Raw genomic sequence first — 21,405 nt, 5'->3', positions numbered from 1 at the left:
CAAAACCACCGAGACATTTCTCAAAATATCTTCGTACGTGTTCAACTGAAGAAAGAGGTTTTAAACAACATGAGGGAGAATAAATGATGACCGATTGTTTTTAATCTGTCCCTTGAGCAGAATCCTAATGGTTTTCCATCAAAATCTGTGCATTAACTTTACTATTTACATATAGCTTAGCCAAAATCCTAGTAAGACTTTATGTAAATGAAGCTCCGCATCATTGATCTGAAATTTCATTTAGCCGCATTAAAGTGGCACTACTGCAGCGAAGACAATATCTCTTAATTTTTCGCGGAAAAACAACACCAGTTTCCGTTTTTGGAAAAACTATATCATGCTGTGCACTGCATATGATCGTGAAGTGTTTGATTAGAGCTCTTGGCTTTGTTCTCGCAATGCTCATCATTCACCAGGTTCACTTTCTCTCTTCAATGTAACCTATGAAAACAAGCGTCTGACTGTTTCACAAAACCACTTCACTAAAATGGCACAGTATAAAATGGTGCATCGGAAACGACATTTGGCAACCTCTAGCTGTTTCAATGCAAATATCAATGGGCTGCTTTTGGTGTTGCTCACCCTAAAGCCCTCGACGTATTTTTGCTCGGAATTGGTCGAGTAAACAATTTCCTGACGGGGTGCACGGGCTGTGAATGTGAGGGTGCAATCTGCAGCGCAGAGAAGAAATTCATGTCATACTTTTATCAATGGATTATTTCAAAGGGAATAAATGTCATGATGAATTTTCTTGCGGGTGTAAAACTGCTTTCATAGTGGCTATTTAATGATGCCAAGCAGTTATCGCTGAAGTGCCAGGTACAGTGTAAAACGCTCGCGTGAGCTGCCCAAGGCGCCTCAGCAGTTTCCTCTCCGTTAATGAGGTTCAAAATGAACAACTCGCCACTTAATTGAACTTTGTGTTCTGCTGGAGTTCAAACAACGGATTCGCTTTGGTGTTCGCTTTAGCGGTGAGGAAAGGCAGAAAAACATATGACAGGCGTCGTACGTGAAACGCTGAGCATTTCAACAGGGTTTTAATGACTATGCCACACTTCTAAGGGTTTGTTTGATTATTTTATTGTATACTTGTTTCTGTACCTGTGTTATTTATTTAATTTATATTTGTATATTGTGTAATATTTTGTTTAATTTAATAGTTTCATTCCAATTTGATTTATTTTTATAAATCCAAGTTAAGCAAAACTAAAAACTAAAAATTCTTTCATCATTTACTCACGCTCTTGTCATATTAAACCTGTATAACTTTCTTTCTTCTGCAGAACACAAAAGAAGGTATTTAAAAAAATGTTAACCTGACCGGACATGTGGTACGCATTGACTTGCGTTGGTTTTGTGTCCATGCGATAGAATGGGAATGGGTACCACTTGCAGACAATCTTCAAAATATCTTCTTTTGTGTCACAAGTTTGAAATGGCAAGAGGGTTATAAATGATGACAGAAATATCATTTCAAGGTTAATATGGTTTACTCAAATTAAAGATTTGAAAATGTTTCTGTTAAATCTAATAAAATCCTGGCTAAAAATGATTGGAAATACCTAAGGTAAACAAAAATTTTTACTTTTGCATTAGAAATAAACAAGCTTAAGGCACTAAAACAATAATAATAAAAACTTACATAAAAAGTTTAATAATAATACCTTTTAAAATCATAATAAAATGACAAAAGCGTGTTATGAAATAGCTAAAAAGCTAAAAATGGAAAATGTTTATAAAACTACAATAAAACTAAAAACTAAAGGTTTTGGGTGAACTTTCACCAAGTAAAATGACTTTTTCCTCAGAAACACATACAGTAGATACTTGTCTGTTGGTACTCACTTTTATTTGTGAGCTTCACTGAGATTTATTTTTCTAATTCATTCCAGTAAACAGAAAATAAACTCTTGTTCCAGATATAGTAACTCTGAGGAATTCTGTTACACCTAAAGAGAGCAACTTCCCTTCATCTTAATGGAAACTTAAAGGCTCGCCCGAATTACCCGACCTGCTCTGTGACATCATTGGTCATGGACACTTGTTTTTCAACTAATCATGATTCGAACCCGACCCACTGTGAGTCATACACTTTTTTCCCAAAATATGTGGGCAGCCCAATGCCACAGCCCAGACACCAATACAAGAATACAAAATCAACCAGAATGAATGCTGAGATTGATATCAAGTATTGCAATTTTCTATTGTTATTAAATTCTACATGATCGCAACATTTCGCACAACCTTGAATATCTGATCCATCACCAAATAGTATCAGTCAAGTAGCTATCCGTCTCCGGTCGCATCAAGATAAGGGGCTTCAATTTGCCAATGTCAAAATGCTTGACAACAGCTGATACATTATTCCCCATAAAATGGGAGAAAAGCGGTCTTAAATAACAGCTGAAGAGGAGGTTACGTTATTAAATTACAACAAGGGCTGGGAAACAATTAAGTAGTGATTAAATTCAGTTCTCGCTGACAGGAACCAGAGACAAACAGCAATTTCCGCTTCTCGTAGATTCAATTAGCCACCATCAGCACGATTCCATTGAAGTTTGGGGGTCCCGAAGACTCTACGAGGAGATTAGTGACTGAGCTCGGACTCTCTGAAGCTAGTAAAGCGAGTCAGCGATTGATTGAAAGATTTGGGGAATGTTTAAGCAAATTCCCTCTTCTATATCTCGGTCATGACGGGTTTAGATCAAACTCAGGCAAAATAGCAACTTGAAACTTCCCTGTAAAGACGTGGCGAGCCGCCGCTTTTGACTATCCGACTCCTCATCCTCCAGCGTAATTTCACAAATACATTGCGTGTGATTAGAAGGAAACATTAGCGAACGTGTTTTCGTCGGCTCCTAGGGTTGACAAGCACTCAGGTGATAAGTAGCAATTGAATTTGGAGATGATATTACAAATGTTCATTATGATTTAATCTGGGTATAATTGGATAAAATTGATTTGAGTGACACTTCACTAAAGGTGTCCTCGGTTAGCCAGAACAGCTGTAATTTAGCCATTTTGCTGGGAAAATAAAATACTTACCACATGTCAAGCAGTTTTAATGTTATATTACCAGGCCAAAGAGTGTTTGGACGCTTAGGTCACACTTGACATGTGGTCTTCGAGTGGCACAAATGAATGATGCAAGAAGTAGTTTTATTTGAACTGTTTCCAAAGGGGTTCAGGTAGTTCATCACATTGCACAACATGGAAAATATGTTTAATTAACACATCTGTTGTAATCGAAAGTTAGACGTTTTGTTTGACTTTTTTCTCATATAATGCACACTCGTGTGCTCGAATGCTTTTTAAGACCGCAAGCGCTATAGAATAATCCCTTTGTGAGAAAATGCATGCATGTTAGCATGTTTAAAATTCTCAGTTTTGGATACCCCACCCTCCGGGATCTGCCAGAATCCATCCAGGACAAAATATCAATCATGATAGTGCACTGCAATGCAATTTCTCAAGACTTGATACATTTTTATTGAGATTTATTGCGCTGGTGTGGGCAGGTGACACTCATCAAACCAACATTCAGCTCGGCCCGTTACTCAGCGCCGCCTCATCCTGATGGCTATAAAGTGTCTCCCAGCTGATCCTCGCGATGCTGCACTGCATTATCTCAGCGGCCAGACGGTCCTCTCACACGGTAATCTGTTCCTCTCCGCCTCTGCTCGGGACAGAGGAAATAACAGTCTCATAATGGTCATAATTAGTGAGATCGATGCAGTTTGCCACCGGGGCGCTCAGCCTGGTCGTAAACCTTCGGCGCGCTCGGGGGAGAAAAAACATGGGACGTCAAGGCTAAAATTTACGCTTGATCAAATTTGGCTATCAGGTGTCATATGTCACGGGTTAGACGGTGCGCTCGAGTGGACATACGAACAGTAAATTTTACACCTGGTTAGGCCTGATTAATATTTGGCCTCATGCTGAAATTCATCAGCGGTGAGTATGTAATCACATGCAGTGAAAGCAAGACCAGGCAAATTTATTGGAAGCAACCGTTGTGTTTTATCAGGACTGACCTAATCTGTTGCGGTTAAATGTGTCCCATCAAAGAATTTTGGAAAACAGGAATTAAAGTGATAATAAAGTGATAGAATAGAATGAAATAAACAATAATGTTGGGTCATTCCATGTCAACTCAACCAGAGGTCCCGGGTTTAATTTTATATTTTTTTATATTTTCCCACAAGCAAGACCAACCTGAAGTGATGAAAGCCAAAATATTAAAGGTCATGGATGAATATTTACTGAGTAAACCACTACTTTGTAGGGGCAAAAATGACAATTTTCACTTTAAATTTGGAGCCATATAAGAAGGGATAAAAAATGAGACGAGAATATACCAGCATCCTTATTTTTACACAGAGATCGGTATATATATTTGTGAAATATGTTAATTTTTGCTATCCTTGTTGAATTTTTTGCAAATCATGACAGTTAAAAAATGTGGAAAAGGCATGTCTCTTTCGCAAAATTTCGAAAATGTATATCTGATATGGGTTTTAAAATGAAGTGTGGACCTGTATCGGCACATACACACTTTTTTTGACATTTTGTAGGCTCATTTAACCTATTATATAGCTTTCTAAACAAATGTTCTATGCTTTACTGCCTTTTATAAGCTGTGTAGAAACTAAAATGTAGTTAATGTCAATTAGCTCCTACAACATTTCTGATATAGCCTACAGAAACACAAAACCCCAACACCAAAAGTCACAGCTGAGACATAAGGCATTGTGGTCACATTTATATCACGTGTGCTCATGTTGTAAATACAATTATTCAGACTTTGCATTATTCTGTTGTATTTTCGTTAGATGAACACTCGTTGTCTTCACATACGACTACAGCACAGGGTGTGAAAAGCGATGTTTAACACCTGGAGGAATTACCACAGATGGAGCACTAAGTTGTTGTAATTCCACACAACTTGTCCCGTGGGTGATGTTTTCAGCGGTGACTGACAGCATCAAAGCTGTCCTTTCTCACCACTGCTCCCATGAGGCTCCTTAGATATGGGAGCTTTCCTCTGAATTGCAAAAACCGCCCTCAACTTCTCTATTAAAATTAGCAACTGAGAGGTATCTGTGGCATTAGTAGGCTTATCACATGTAGTCAAAGTGACAAAAAACAACCTTGCCATTTTCCATGATAGGAGCACCTTTAAGATTCAATTGTACTACACATTTTTCACAGTAATCAGGTAACTGTGGGTCTCTTCCTAGTTCTTGATGCCTAAAAGTAACAGGCTTGTAAGGCAGTATCATAATACAAATTCAACCTCTTTTACGAAAATGTAAAGTTTTAGGCATCCGCCATGTTTGATTGTCTTTTGACCCCTACCCTCTTTGACATATGACGTATTGATCACAACCTGTACGTAGGCGTTCATGAAAACAATTCAGTCACGAGGAATACATTTATTGGTATTGCGTTCGAAAAAAGGACACCTGCCTTATTTTTCAGCTGTTTTTATGTGATTCACTTTTGAGATTTGACCGTTGCTCAGCTCCCGTGGCATCATGGAATAGATACACCCTGTCCATCCAATTCTCACCTATTGTTTTTTTAATACTAAGGTTTCAGACATACCATTCATTAATCCTGCTGAAGTTTCGCTGACTAGAGGCTACATTATGGAAGTAGGTGAATTTGGATGCAGGCTTTGATAACTATAGTAACCAAAGTTTTATTTGTATTAACCCACGGATCTAGTTTGAAAAACATATGCAGACAGCAGTTAGTGTTCTACGTGGAAGACTTAATTCACAACTGATTGTGAAAAAGTATTTAATGTTATAATCAGCCTAATTTATATAAACATACCCAACACACACATATTGGGTGAAATAATCACACTTAAAAAATCCATTCAGTTTGAAACATTTCTTTTAAAATACAAATTCATCATTTCACTCACTTGGATTGATTGTTTACTGAGCTGTTTGCAATGCATTCTGGGATTGTCTACATTAATACACATGTAATACCGCCCAAGAATTTGCCTGAGACATGGTCTCTTCTCAAGTTCTCCAACATTTGGAAAAGGAGACATCGGCGCACTTAAAGTATGGTTACTTAAAATGTTGCCTACAAAGGCAGCGCACTAGATATCGGAACAGAGCTTATGTCAATTTCAATGTTAAACTCTTGTTCTTTTATAGCAACACTTGAAAGCTCTTCTTAGTCATAAGTCTTGAGCCTAGTTAGTTATCACTTGAGCCTAAAACAGTGTTATTGTTCATATAGCCATTTGCGACTTTCAATCTCATTCGACACCACTGTAAAATTTGTACCAGTCCCTGTGGTAAATATGCTTTTATTCACTTTGGATGAGATACATCTGCAAATGGAAAAAAAATGTAACAAATGTTCTGGGATATTCCTCTTAGGCAATTTCAAGCATAGCAGTGAGACATATATGCGTTGCCAAGGTACAAAGCTAAGACAGCTGCTAAAATTTTACACAAATGAAAATGTATTCTTTCACACAAGCATCGTTTCAGAGTGAAAAAAACTTTAGTAATATTATTTTTTTTAAATTTAAGTTAAAGTACTAAGAAGTTAAAACATATTTTATTATACTCCATCTCAAATGACCTCTTTTTAAACCCCCATAAACCATAACGTAATATATAATATCAAACAAATATTCATTAAGATGGAGTTTGTGATCTGTGGAAAAACGATATCTTATACCCATAGATCATACCCTATTATCATCCTGACTCTCATCCAGAGGTCACTCCGAACAAGTTTAGTAAAACCAGCCAGCTACGGACAGCCGAGGCAACAGGTGCAATGTACTCCATTCACAGACTCCAAAGTCTCTAGAGATTTGTGCTGCAACGTGGATTGATTTACAGATACGGTCAACTCCTATAATTCATCCACCCCAAGAAACCGAGTCCTGGATCTCCAGAGACTTGAGCTCATGAGAAACAAGGAGCTGACCTACAATTCAGGAAACGGGAGAATCGGTCAAGGCCAAATGGAAGAATATCTGCCAAGAGGGATTACACGGGGCAGCTGGTGAGGGGCTTTTTACATCAAAAAACAAGGTCTCTTCGTGTCATCAACGACAAGCTCAGGGGCCAGCGAGTCGCACCATCTCGGAACTTACAGAACCGTTTTACTGATGCTTTGAAAAGGAGTGAACCAGTGAACTATCCTTGCCCCATCTCCTCACATTTGACCTCCACAGGAGTTTGTTTCCAACATGAGATGTCTCAGTTTTCAAATTTTTCTAAAATCATGTTTTTTATTATGCTATCATGTTTTTTTTTATGTTTTATTGTGTTAGTTAGCTGTATTTTTTTCAGTTATTATGGCTAAAATCAAAACAACTGCAGTTATATCGTTTAGGAAATAAACTCTTCATTTGTTAATGCTGAAATGCATTATGGGATTTCAATCTTAAAAGGGACAGTCAATTTAAAACTTAAATTCTGTCGGCAGTTATTCATCGTCATGGGGTTCAAAACATGACTCTTTCTTTAGTGAAAAACAAACGAAGATATTTTGAGGAATCTGTGGTTTTGTGTTTACAATGGAAGTCAACAGGGTTCTTTGTTGTTTGGTTATGAACATTCAACCAGTTACATTAAGCAAAATTACATCAACACACCTATGATATTTCAGTCCTTAAACATATTTTTATATTTTATTACATATCATTCCTTAGTGAAAGCACAAGGCAAATGGTAAATGTAGTCACATGTGAAATGGTCATAAGCATGCTGCTGTGCTTCTAACACCCTTTAATTTGGATTATATTAATAAAATAACCTCTAATAACTTGATTTAATGGACGACATCTAACAAAATATTAGCGGAAACACTTCAGCTGTCTTGACCTCTGTGGATCACCGGCATATAAATACCACATCTTCAGAGTTTTTTTTCCAAACCAAGCTCTTAACATTGACGATGAAAATAAATAAATAATAAATGAAGTATATGCGTTTCCTTTTCATCAAAATGTTTCACAATACTTCAATCAGCCTGGCGGTAGTGCTGGCTGCGAGGCACTCACAAGCCATTTCCCCCCATCGCAGACCCACATTTACAATGCGCGCATGGTGAACACATGCACAATTTGTCGCCATTCTTCACACAGAAATACAGTTAATGGATCTCTTGATAATAGCATCTGGAACAGGCATTATCTGCCTTTTCAATATCGCCTTGAAAAAAAAACTGTTTCCTCAATGAAACTGATTTTGTCCCAAAATTACAACAGCTATTCAGAGACGGAAATGACATCGAAGCAAAAGGGCCTGCTACTTTTCAGATGCATTTTTAGATAGTCATAAATGACCTACATACTGGAAGTGTGCTAGACAAAAAGCATCTATTATTCACTAAGCCAAGACTCCCTCAAAATGGGAGTGCAGGAAAAGGGGGGAATTCGAACAACTCTCCATGGTCAAGTTTTGCTTAAGTTCATGCACTAAATGAAATATTTGTGCAGATACAAACTGCATAGATTTCATTCTTAAAATAAAAGAGTATCTGGGTCTAATTTCAGTTTTTATAAATCCTGATATAAATAAAACTTAAATTTCAATGCACATATTTAAAAGAGTAGTACTGTATGGATAGAGTTACATTTTGTTTTGGTAACATATTAAGCTGAAAGGACCAGACCTTTGTGCATTTTACCTCATGACTCACTGTACCTACCAAACAAACAAGAAGTGAATAACATTGTTTGTGCATTCCAAAAACATTACAGCACGACCTACAATGCAGTTAGTCATAATGTGCCAGTTGCCTGACGTTCATTTGGAAACATCTCAGAAGAATCCTTCCGACTCATATTCCTTTCCTGCAGGCTGTCCTTGAAGGTATTTTCCATTGCTTTTCAGCCAGAGCGAACCATGTAGTACGTCTCAGGAGGGGGGGGTGTAATTCTCTGCCTTTGTCAGAGCGCCGGACTGAGTGTAAACCTACAGTTACGATTAGCGCCGTCCGTAAGAGTCGAAAAGGTGATTGTGTACAGCTCCGATAAAAAATCCCCGGGTCTAAATAGTAGCTGCTTCAATGAGCCCATCTTGGCCCATTATGCCATTTCCCAACGTTAACCTTGGAAGAGCTGGCTTTTGAAATTGTCACTCATTTCTGTACAACGGGGCTCCTGGATGTTTGCCAGTGTGACGTCCATGCATATATAATAACATTTTCTCGGACTAAAATTGAAGTACAGTCTCTAAAAGTTGAACGCATGCGTTAAATGAAAAAGGTTATTTAAGAAATACTAATAGCAATCAATACTTTATTATTACTAATATAATAATTATTGTTGTTGTTCTATACAATATTATTATAATTATAATGCTAATACTATTCATATTTTTTACAATAATAAAATAAATAATAGCAAAATATTGATAATATAGCATTAGCAATAAATATAAACAAAGAATTGCAAGCTATTTACTTTTTCACGTAAAAAAACAATAACTACTACATCATAATGACAAACAAATAAAGTGTAAAACAACAGACCTACACATCCGCAAAAAAACCCTAGGAACACTGATTCAACAATAGACCTTTCTTTCCATCTATCGTAGCACTAGGTCAACAATGGTCTTGGCATGAATCTCATGAATAATTATTCATCCATAATTATAAGGGCTTTGACAGAAAGAGCATGCTACTGTACGTCATGCATGCAGAACAGCAGACACAAACCCAAATGCATTTCATATAAGTGCTAAAGCCAATTATAGTGGCATATAGCTCAGGCTCCACACATGCATTAGTACAGAGCTGTCGTGGATGAGTCTGCAGCCGAAGTACATTTCTGCCCTCTGCCTGTGGCACAAAGTAGTTTAGAAATGTGTGACAAACAAAACAACATTGTACAGGAAAATGAACAATATGTGTTTGGTTCAGATCCATGCAAAACTCCTTGATACAATGCTAGGGCGGTTTATTTTATTTTCATATGCATGCCTCAGAGTGTTATCTGTGCCAGTTGGTTCCGGTCTTCTTTGTTAAGTGTCTTGCACTATGTGCACTTGTAAAGTTTAATAAAATTAGGATGGTAGCAGATGTGGCCTTTAAGTAACTGTGTATGGACGCCGGGGCTAGTTGTCACATTTTGTACGTTTCGTCTTCCAAAATAATAATACAAAGGCAACATATTTGTGCAACAGAAGTCAATGGGCAAAGTAGTTAGCATTATAAAAACGCTCCTTACGGCACAGGTAAAGTATATAACGTAAATAACAGTGTAACAAATACATATGATTTTAGCTTCATCAGGACAAGCATATTTCTTTTCAAGTTGTCATTTTTGTTAAATACATTCTTTAAATATTTTATTTATGTAAAGGTAAAGGTTGGGGCAGGTTGTCCCCTGTAAGTGATGTTGTGCATAATAAACATTATACTAAATGTGTAAAACATTTTAGATATAGCAATGGAAACCTTGGGAGCTTTTAAAAATATGGATATTATTTATTTGTATTAAAAAGCAAGCATGCTTTTTTACGCTCTTCATTTCAACAAATAGCAGTTTCTTTTTCTAAACTTACCAATAAGGAAACAATTTGCATATATTGTGAATTAAGTTTGATTAGTACTGAAACATTAACTATTACTTGAATAATCAAGTTTAATGTCTACATTTATTATTATTGCTATTGTTGTTATTGCTATTATTACAGTTTAACAAATATGACGTGCAGAAACGTACAGACACAGTTTTGTAGTATACCAGTTTTTGACTGACGCTGGCCCTTTAAGAGACGCACGTCACACAGCGGACCGGAAGAGACGTGCAGCACGGCAACTGTCAACATGACCTGCTGCGATAAAACCGTGAAGAAGCTGCTTTTCATTCTTCAACAGATAACTGCAATGGCGCTGCTGCTGTAAAGCGCTTAACCGCCTATTAAGGGCACGTCTCAGCTAAATTTACTTCAGACACACGGCTAAATATAGTAAGTACTGCAGTGATGCTCATTGGCTGTGTTTCAAAAGCGAGTGCGCAACCTACATAGACAGCATCAGTGGGGATCATGTGAACGCTCACAGTGACGTTATGCATCTCACCAGAATTTATTAAAATATTTATTAAACTAATGATTTTGTTATTAAAGCAAACGAGATTGTATTGCATATAGTAAATTATGATTAAATGCTTAAGGAGGCTATTTGTACATTTTGAGAAATATAAATTATAAATTCAAGAACGAAGTAAATAAACATTACAATTTTGGTATGTTCTGTTTGAAACATTTATTCATTTTATACCATATCACTTTTTGATCATTTGTTTTAAAAACAAAATTCGTCTGCAAATTTAAAGTTATTAGGATCTTCAAGTAAATTTGCCAATGTGCATCTGCTTGTTTCTTACACTACACATGCCTGGACATTATAAAAGCCTGATGATTATAGAAAGATGCAAAATTAAAATCGTGCAATGATGTTAGATCAATTGTGTTTAAATGGGTTTGAAACAATATGAAGAATTCATTATTTTCATTATTCAATATTTGATCAATCTACCAGCCATTCCAACCCATGAGCCACCCTTGGCTGAATTTGAATGCTTTTCACTCATTTCACTTTTGTACTGTAGGTCCATCATGAGTGTGGAACCAGTAAGCTGCACTATAAAGTCACCCGTCGCTCTGCAGATCGGAGACACTGTATCTGATTTATCACGTCCTGGCGTCTACATAACAGACATCACCCTTGCCGAGCCTGTGAATGTGAGTATCTCTGAAAATGCTTCCACCCCTTTAGCTTACTCTACTAATGCGATGAACGAACAAACAGTGTGGTCCAAAGAGTCAAATCCCATTGAAAGCCTGAGACGCAAGTTTTAAGGTTTAAAAAAAAGGTCAAATATTGTCTCGTAAAATCAAAAAGAAGTTTTGCATAATTTTAAATACGCGTGTGTGTCCATGTATGAATGTCAGATCTCCTTGCATTTTGGTGCATGAGATATATTTCACATAAATATACAGAATATAAAGAAAGCAACTTGACATAAAACACCACTTTTTTAGACAATACTGTCTTAAAATGTTTCTTAAAGTACTGTTAACAACCTACACTAAAAAGAAAACCGTTTCTTTCCTTCGGCATTGTTTGCTCTCCTATCCCTCCTTAACCTCCGGCTGAACCCGCCTGTATTTTCCCTGTGCTTGTGCTTAGATTCAGGAAATCTCTTTCAAGAACTACTACACGGCGTATCTGACGGTCCGTGTTCAGCAGAGGGAGGACGGTTCCGTTAAGTGGATCACCTGTCTGAGAAATCACTGCCTCATGGCCAACCCGCACGCCGAGGCTGGATCACATGACTACTTCTCCATCTACAGACAGCAGGTAGGCCAAGGTCAACCGTGAGAAACATCTGTTTAAAGGAAATGAAAATTCTGAAAGTGTTAAACCGCTTGTCTTATCGAAATGGACGTAAAGCAAAATAATAAAACAGTTCAGATGTCCTCTAAGGTCATACTTGGGTCCAAGGTCACCGTTTACCAGTGCTTTCATCCCAGTAAATGTACAGGACTGTTTACCGTTGCTCTTTGTACGCAGGCAAGAGAAATCATTCCACAAACGTTGACAATCTCGTAGGATAATTTCCTTCGAGACAACACCAGCACTTGTGTCTTCAGGATATCATCAATTTTTCAATTAAAGAAAAAACCCAACCGATCTTTCAGCCATGCAGGCATAATCTCTGAATTATGTTTGTCATCACAGCGATTTGGCCCATTTGTGGCTCTCCAGGGATCCGATGTCCCAGTCTTTGATCTGCGAGTTGTCTGTAACGTCTGCTTTAATGTATTAAGATCAGGCTCCCTGGACTCTTTTTAGCTACATTTCAAAGACACGTAGATATTAAACCTGTGTCCTTCGGTGAACCCAGAGAGGATTGGACGACGGGTTCCTCGCTGATCGTTTGGTATCATCAAATAAAATTTGCATCGACACTCACGGGGGACGCCGCAGAGCTCTCACCCCATCTGCAGTAATCTGTATAAGCTGTTTTTGATGTCAGTAGACGCGGCGATGGTAAGTCTTCATTAAGAAGCAAGAAAATATTGAAGACATTGTCCTCCGTGTCTTTATAAATACAAGGACACGACTACTGACTTTTACTACTCTGTGGAACACCGAAGGTAAATTTAAGATTGCTGGACACATTTTATTTATATATAGTAAAATGAATGAGGACAGGAAACATCGAGCTCGGCAAACCTCATTGTCTTCAAAAACAAATCAGATTTTCTCTTTTTTTTGTATAACAAATCCATTCAGCTGAAAAAGTAATTGTTCAATAAGCACATAAAAAATATGTTTCTACAAACAATTATCGCCATCCACTTAGCTTAGATCAACTTGCTTAGCTTTGAAACATTGTAATGTCTGTTATGCTTGTTATATAAGAATATGTTTATTTTTGTTTATCAGGTTATGATTTGGAATAATCATTCGTGATGAATAATCATCTTTGACATGAGCAAGCTCGGAGAAATTAGTCCCTCGGGTATCACCCCTGTCAGCTAAACTAGACAGAAACTTAGATGTGGGTTTTGCTTTCACACTTCACAAACATAAAACATGAAGCAGTCAAGGCTTTGGTGCAGTTTTGTTTTGCGAATCCTGCAGTTTTCGAGGGAAACGATGAATGTTATTCCTGGACGACGCTTCTGAAATGATCGCTTTGTTTGTCACTTTTTCTTTTCCCATTGTTAATTAAGAAACAGACGTCTTTAGGTTATCTGTCTAACATTCATTCGTAACTACACTCCATTTCATTTCTTTGAAAGCTACATGAAAGACCCAGATTTTCTTTCAATTTGTTTGACAACTTGCTGAAATCTTTTGTTCTGTATTTTTGGGTTTTCAGATGTCAGCCAAACCTGATAATGTGATGACAGTTCGACTCATCCTTCGACAGCCCTCTTCAGAATGGCTTAATTTTAACATCGAGGAGATTAACATTTATCCATGTGTTAAAGAGGTGCGTGTGTGACAATTCTTGTTATTTTTGCTTAAATACAGTATGAATGCATTGCAACTGGATAAAATCTATTTAATATAATATAAAATAGGAATTAATTACATATTAAACCAGGCTTATGCAAAGATACTGTAAAAAAAATTGTGAATTTACAGCACCACAGTAACAAATTGTGATGCATTTTTTAGTGCTTTTGATATTTTTGTTGGATATATAAATTTTGTATCATTTCTATTGTTTTGTGCTTTCATCTCGTTTTTTGTTCCCGCTTGTTTTATTTATTTTATACTTTTGTTTTGTGTTTTTATGTATCATTTTTAATGTTTTTATTTGTGTTTGATTCATGATTATTTTAGTTTCATCCTGCTTTTTGTTTGATTTTACTTTATCTCATTCTTTTCTTATTTTTGTTTGTGCTTGACTGTTTTGTGTGTTTTCATCTTGTTTTTTATTCTGTTTATTTATTTCACCCTGTAAAACAATGTTTTAGGGTACAGTAACACAACAACAAAAAAATACTTTAAACAAAACGTTTTTGTTTTGCGCGTAGATAAAAGTTGCAAAAATGACTCATATTTACACAGACTACAAGCGATGTATTATGAATGCTAGGCAGTAGTTGGTGATGTCACTGTGTAAAGAAACACAGAAATGAGCATGAAGTCAACAATTATATTTTTTTTTACAAAATGGTGTTTTTGTAAATGACAACCATAATAACGGTAAAAGTTTGCGTTTTCAGGCCCCGAAACGCTATAGTTTACATCTCTCTATCAACCACTTGAGTGATTCCTTACATCCATTATACAGCTTTGTAACTTTTGTTTTTTGTCATCTCAGGACACCGAATTGGACGTTCCTGCCTGGTTATCCACTCTCACGCCTGTAGAGACATCTCTTGATTTGAACGTAAGCATTTTGCATCTTATATTGGGTTGTATAATGTATAAGACATCATCCAATGAATATTGAATAACTTTAATAGCATGCTCCTTTTTAAAGACCGACACGAGCGTCTCTCTACTTTCTATGCTTGTATGCAGTTCTGAGGCATTCATTAACCCTTTAAATCATGTATAAAACTCTTAATGATTGATTATATCAAAAGGTTACTAATGACACATCATTCGGATATTTCCATGTCTGTAAAAAGCTGCGGCATAAAGAACCAACTGAAATGATAATTATGGAAATGTATGAAACATGTGGGTTGTTGTTTTTCAATCACTGTGCATTGTTGTAATGTCCCTGTTCTCATGTATCTGTCATTTGCATTCGAAAATGTAAGATGCTTGATCAATGGACGGTTTCAAAGTGTCTCTCGCTTCATTTATGAACGCTCTCTTCTGTATAGCTTTATTTATGAGCCTGTTTGTTTACCATCTGAAAAGCACAGGAACTAATCACAATTCACAATTACTTTGTATCTATATCTAGTATATGTAGTAGTAAACATCAAGCATAAAGCGTTGCGACGTGTTAATGGATTTTCAAGCTTCTGCTAATACGAAGTCACCTGTGAAGTATAGAACAGAAATGTAGGTTTAAAGGAATAGTTCGCAAATTATATCGGGTCTAACTTGTTTTTTATTGCTAAAATGCTAATATTTCTTTGTCCTGTAATGCATGTAGGTACAGAGAAACTTTGCAAAACACATTTTACTCATATAAGCATAGTCCTTTATTTCAAATGGGTTTTACTTTTGACTGGCAGGAGAGATTTTTAAGTATTCAACTATACACAAAGCCTTTATTCTCTGAAGCATTGTAAATGTTTTAAACGTTCAGGTCTTGTCAGGATTACATTAGTTAACTTCTAGTTACATTCACATACTGCTGCTGTTTAAAAACCTTTGAGCGGTATTGTCTTTAACAATAGGACTCTTATCACAAAGAATAAAAGCTTTAAAGGCAGTGAGAATGGACATATTTCCTGATGTGGCATCTCTTTTCATTGTATTAGACAACACCGTAAATCTCATAGATTGTAAATGTGGGCTGTTCATTTATTTCTCTATAGCAGAGCTGTACTGCCATCTGCTGGTTAAAACCGAATCTGCAGCAGAACACCAAAGATTTAAACTAGCCTAGCATATTTTCATCTGCAAAATAAAAACAACCCAAAATGTATGATAATTAATAAAAATACTTTTCCAAAATGTACAAAAATGGTTTAGATCATCTATCTTGAGGAGGCATATTATAGCCTAAGTAACGCATACGGTTTAAAGTATGCATTACATTTCTTTTGAAGCCATGTGATGCGTTTGTTTGAGGAAATTGTGCTTTATTTCATTTTTACACACACACACACAGCCCATGTGTTTCACATAGATCGTTCCAACCCTGTAGCATCTTTTTCTGAGGTTGTTTGAATGTAACAGGACAAAGTTGTAACCAGCATGTTCTTATGCTTTTGGTTGTGTGTCAGGGGCTTCCGGACCCTGAAACAGTTTCCTCCAGTATTCAGCAGATGTGGGCGTTCACCGAGATCATGCAGGCGAGCCAGAACGCAGCTTCCATTGGACGCTTCGATGTGAGTCATACAGTAGTGCTCTTATCAACCTTTAACCTCACTTCTTCATTTAATACAGAATCAACACATTTTTTTCTGTTCCAATTTCAGGTGGATGGCTCTTATGATGTCAAATTACTGTCGCATTCATAAGAAAGGACTATTTGAAGGTTAAGTTAAGTTGATAAAATAATACGTCTTGGTGTGTGCACTGATAGTTTCATTCACTATGGGTCCCCGTGACTTCTCTCAAAGCTGCAAAGCATTACTTTAGCATCTCTATCAACATCTTTGTTTAAAACATAACATTTGCACCATAATACATTTCCTTAAAAATCCAATAGCAACTAATTACTTTCATTTTATAGTATCGAAATTTGAAGAGGTATACGGATCCTGTCTCTTACAAAATGATGTGGAAATGATATACGCGCTTGTATTTTCTCTTCAATAAAATATATTCGATGTGTAAACATTAGTCTCTAATTTATAACACCATGATCTTTTCTAGATGCTTCATTAAAAAATGTGCTATTAACCATAAATGTTGTTGTCATTATGTGGAACCGAGGGGAAATGGTCTTCCTCGCACTGGCACACTAAATATAAAGCAGTAGATAATCTTCACGGTGGAGTTTTGAATCGCTTTTTTCAGACTCGACTACCTCCTGACGTCTTTTTTTAAATGTTAATGAAATGCATCTCATTTTGTGTTAATTAAAACTCAATGGACATGTTCACGGTTGCCAGGCAGTGATCAAGAGCGACTCTTCTTCCTAATGCTAATCATTGGAAATCAATGGTCGAGCCTCCATCTGTCTCCTCTGGCATGTGCGCACATCATCCTCTCTACAACATTAGCCTGCAAATGGAACCCCCAAAAGACTCATCCCCACAATGTCACACTTTAGTCACCCACTGCTAATATCACAAAGTTTAAACTAAATCAGCGAACGAACGTCATTATGTGTCCAAGTGAGTTTCCTACTAAAAAACCCTCACAGAAATCCTAATGGATTTATCGGTTATAATGGGAAGCGTATTAGTTTTAATGGAAACTATAATGGTCTCTGTGGGCCTCTACAGGTAATGTGATGGCTTTTATTGGAGGGATATGTTCTGTCTAATGGGAATCCTACCCAAAACATACTACATATTTTTAAATTGTTTACATAAATAACAATGATATTTGTTATGGAACCATTTGCATTGTTTTTTTAACTTGGTTCTTATTAATAATTATGTTTTAATAATAAGTGCAGCAGGTTATTGAAGAGCCAGATTCGCCATAAAACACGTTAATGAATCCACCTGACATTATATGTAATGAGTTTCCTTATAAGAACAAAATACATCAGCCAAACTGACAACTCCTTCTTTAAAGTGTCCAGTAGATGGCAGTATTTCAACAGGTTAAACAGAAACAAAACATTGCCTAAAGTTAAGTTCAAATGGATATAGGAACACACATGCTCTGTTTCACAACATTAGGATAATGGCAACTATAAACCCACTTGATAATTGGACATACGTAGTTTGCATCATTGCAAAAACATGATTTTGTGGAAAAAATGACATGTCAAATGTCAAAAGGATGTTTCAGGTGTGTGTGGAACGGTTTTGCAACATCACATCACAGATACAGATACACGCACCTCTATTATAAACACCTTGAATAGTATCTGCTTTAGCTATCCTAATGTACATCAGGTAGGCAACTGTAGCTTTTTATTTTATTTAAATTAATATATATTAAATATGACATTGTTATATTATAACCAAACACCGACCGGAAGTTAACTTCGGGCCAATAGTGCGTCCGATGAAACCATTTATATTTCAATGGAAAATTTAAAGTATAAGATTAAGTATACTTTGGCTTGTGTTTACTCTCGAGTAGCCCATTGAATGTTTTTAACCGTTTTCCATAAGTTAATATACAGTACTAACAAGTGAGCATTTTAGGAAGCTTAGATTACAATAAACACTAAATAAATACTAATCCATTAGTATGACATTAAGGTTGTTTAAAGAAAACTTAAAGGTAAGACTTTTTGGAAAAGCGTACTATTAAATGAAACTATCAGTATGTTCACTTGTTCTTGCAGTATCTAAGTATTCTTTCATAAACTAAAAAGTAGGCCAGTTTAGTCCAAAGTTGTATTAAAATAGTGCACTTATATCAAGTATACTACCAGTAAACTGATATTAGTGTACTAAATACATTAGTAAACTTAAAGTAGCCTACTTTTAGATACTTAATAAAATGAACTTAAAGTGTATCTTCTTTGTGAGTCTAGCCTTAAATAACAATCTGTTTATCTGTAAAGATATAGTAACTATCCTTAGTGTGAATGGGCCTTGTTTTTTTTTACCCATGATACTTCAGCCCGACACTGTTCCTATTTATGAATTTGAACAACATGAATCGTACAAAAAACATACGTTTAGTAGAAAAAGCAGCAATAAATATAACCATCGCTGGCATAAAACACACAAATAGGACGCTTAAAATTAGCAATTCGTTTAGTATAATAGTAGAGAGTTCCTTATAAGTTGTCCATATAACTGGGTTTTTTGGTTCCTTAATTATTAGTCAAGACATTGATGGATGTTTTCTCCTTGTTGTCCATTAACATTACAAAGAAACTGCACTTTTTCATTGTAACATTTTCTCCCTTCTCAGATATGAATTACCGCTCATACAGCACCTGTCACTGTAAAAGTCATCTGAATAAAAATTGAAAGGATGTCCTTTACAATGGGTCTTAATTGGCATTTTCTCCATTTCAGAGGTTGGCCAGAGGACACTATTAGTCACTGAGAGGTGGAACATCATACTGAATGAGATTTTAATTGCAACAGAAGTATTGGGAGACTCGTTCTTCATCTAAAGACTCGTCCAGTCTCTAGCGCCGACCGGTATTCCAATTCTGTATTATCATGACTTACGATTACGTTTTCCAGGACGACAGATTAACTGTGAAGAAACAATTCGTTTCTGCATTAAAGTGAAACTTCTCCCGAAAATGAAGCAATTATCTATCCCGACAAACCCATCAGGATCTTTAATAAGTGTCAAAATGCATGAGGACTTGGCGTATTAGAGTACTTAGCTTGCACATGGTGCGCTCTCGAACAAAAGCACAGTTGTTGTCTTTTATTTTAAGGATAACAGTATGTTTGTTCTGAAAAATGGACTGGTGTCTCACCACACCAACAAAGTGGCCTTAAACAAAGTTGTTTCGGTTAGAAAGTAGTTATTCCCCAAAAGGGAGCGTTTCAACAGTGCACCACCGAGGTGTCTAACACTGTGAGAACAAAGCGATCCATTCCCATCATGTTAAGGAACAAGCCGATTCGATTCAGGCAGCGGACAAAGATTTTATCTTTTAATATTCTGTCAGTCAGTGCTGGAGTAATGTCTGGCTTTCGGTTTCACATATGGTTTGATTCTTTACAACTAGGTCATCTGTGATCTCTTTAATAATCAAAATGAAAATCTCGCCTACTGGAATAGAGCGACTTCTGAATAAGTTTAAAATTCTGGGCTAGAAAACAGAGGTCTGATGGTCTAATATACTGTATAGCTACAGTAAATGCAACATTGACTGTTTTGGCCAATTGCTGCAATGGGTCCACCTCACCATCCTATAAACACATACAAATGATTGGGGCAGTTGCTTTTCTCCTGGATAAAGCACAAGAACCCTTTTCATTTTTCAAACAACTCTCGATGATAATTCTTTTTTCTGAGAAATAAATGGAGACATTGAACATAACACGTAAAGCATCTTCATTGGTTTGGCGACACATTCCATGCAAATACTCGAAACACAAACAAACACAGAAACGCACTGCAAGCTGCACAGACGACAATTTAAGTTTTTCCGGGGGGCCCCAAAAACTGATGCACTAGACTGGGACACGCTTTCTTTTTTCGAAGAACAACAATGTCAGTTTTTTGCAGTGTCGCTGTGTTAATGCCAGTCTCTTCTTGCTCATTTGCTTGCTAATTTTGATGAAAGTAATTGAAAACGGTACTAGTGGGAAAATATATTTAGTAGTTATCAAATCTACAGTAAGTTACTGGCAAACCTGCTGCAAAAACTGCAGCAAAGTTTTACAGTGCACTATCAATATTAACATGTGTAAAAAAATTTATAAAGAGCAGCGTCAATCCCATTTTATTAAAAAATATTTAAACCATTATTTAAAAAAATCTAGGGTGACAACAAAAGTAAAAGTTCTAGGAATAAATAACGTGGTAATAAACAGATCAAATGCCATTGAACAAACCAGCAGCACACCGTGTATAGATTAACTTTTGTCATAATACACAAAAATGCTGTTTTTGCGCACAGATTTTTCTCTGTTGAGCTCCTGTTGTGTTTTTGGCTTGTGATCTCTCAAACACCCATATTAGCATGCATGAAGTCTTTTCTCATCCAGACCAACAGAGATGGAGCGGCCATGCTGTAGCCAATTACAGTAATGAATTAGTCGCCACACACAATCATTTCTTCAAGAAAAAACACACCCAGCTATCTGTGCACGTGATATCCCTGGAGTCCCTGTTTTTCTTTCTGCCATGGAACTGTCAGACTAGAAATTGGGAGGCGGACACTTCTTTAAAGGTGTAAAACAAATGTTCTAGTAACTTTTTCACTTTAAAACGTCTTTACAGTACTACGTAAAATGTATACAATGTACAAGTTGTGATCCACGAAAGATGACCGTGAAATGTTAGTCCACAACAGCCTCTGTGTATTTCAAACCCCCAAGCAAGCCTTCATCAATACCAATTTTACTGCGAGATAATGAAGAAAGTTTATGAGATATAAGTGCTCTTATTATAATTTATCCTCATGGATTCTTC

The 21,405-nt window shown here is 36.4% G+C and overlaps 1 protein-coding gene across 1 annotated transcript; it reads left to right on the top strand.

The window, feature by feature from the left end:
- Window positions 1-10,784: 10,784 nt before the first annotated feature.
- Window positions 10,785-17,153, top strand: nicn1 (nicolin 1). Its single transcript, XM_079472084.1, has 7 exons — window positions 10,785-10,970; window positions 11,615-11,747; window positions 12,196-12,366; window positions 13,898-14,011; window positions 14,852-14,920; window positions 16,443-16,547; window positions 16,638-17,153. Exons 2-7 carry the CDS (start codon window positions 11,622-11,624, stop codon window positions 16,677-16,679), a joined length of 627 nt encoding a protein of 208 aa, XP_079328210.1. The 5' UTR covers window positions 10,785-10,970; window positions 11,615-11,621; the 3' UTR covers window positions 16,680-17,153.
- Window positions 17,154-21,405: the final 4,252 nt, after the last annotated feature.

Source organism: Barbatula barbatula (genome assembly GCF_947034865.1).
Source record: "Barbatula barbatula genome assembly, chromosome: 13".
Classification (NCBI taxonomy): domain Eukaryota; kingdom Metazoa; phylum Chordata; class Actinopteri; order Cypriniformes; family Nemacheilidae; genus Barbatula; species Barbatula barbatula.
This window is presented reverse-complemented; position numbering and strand designations above follow the sequence as displayed.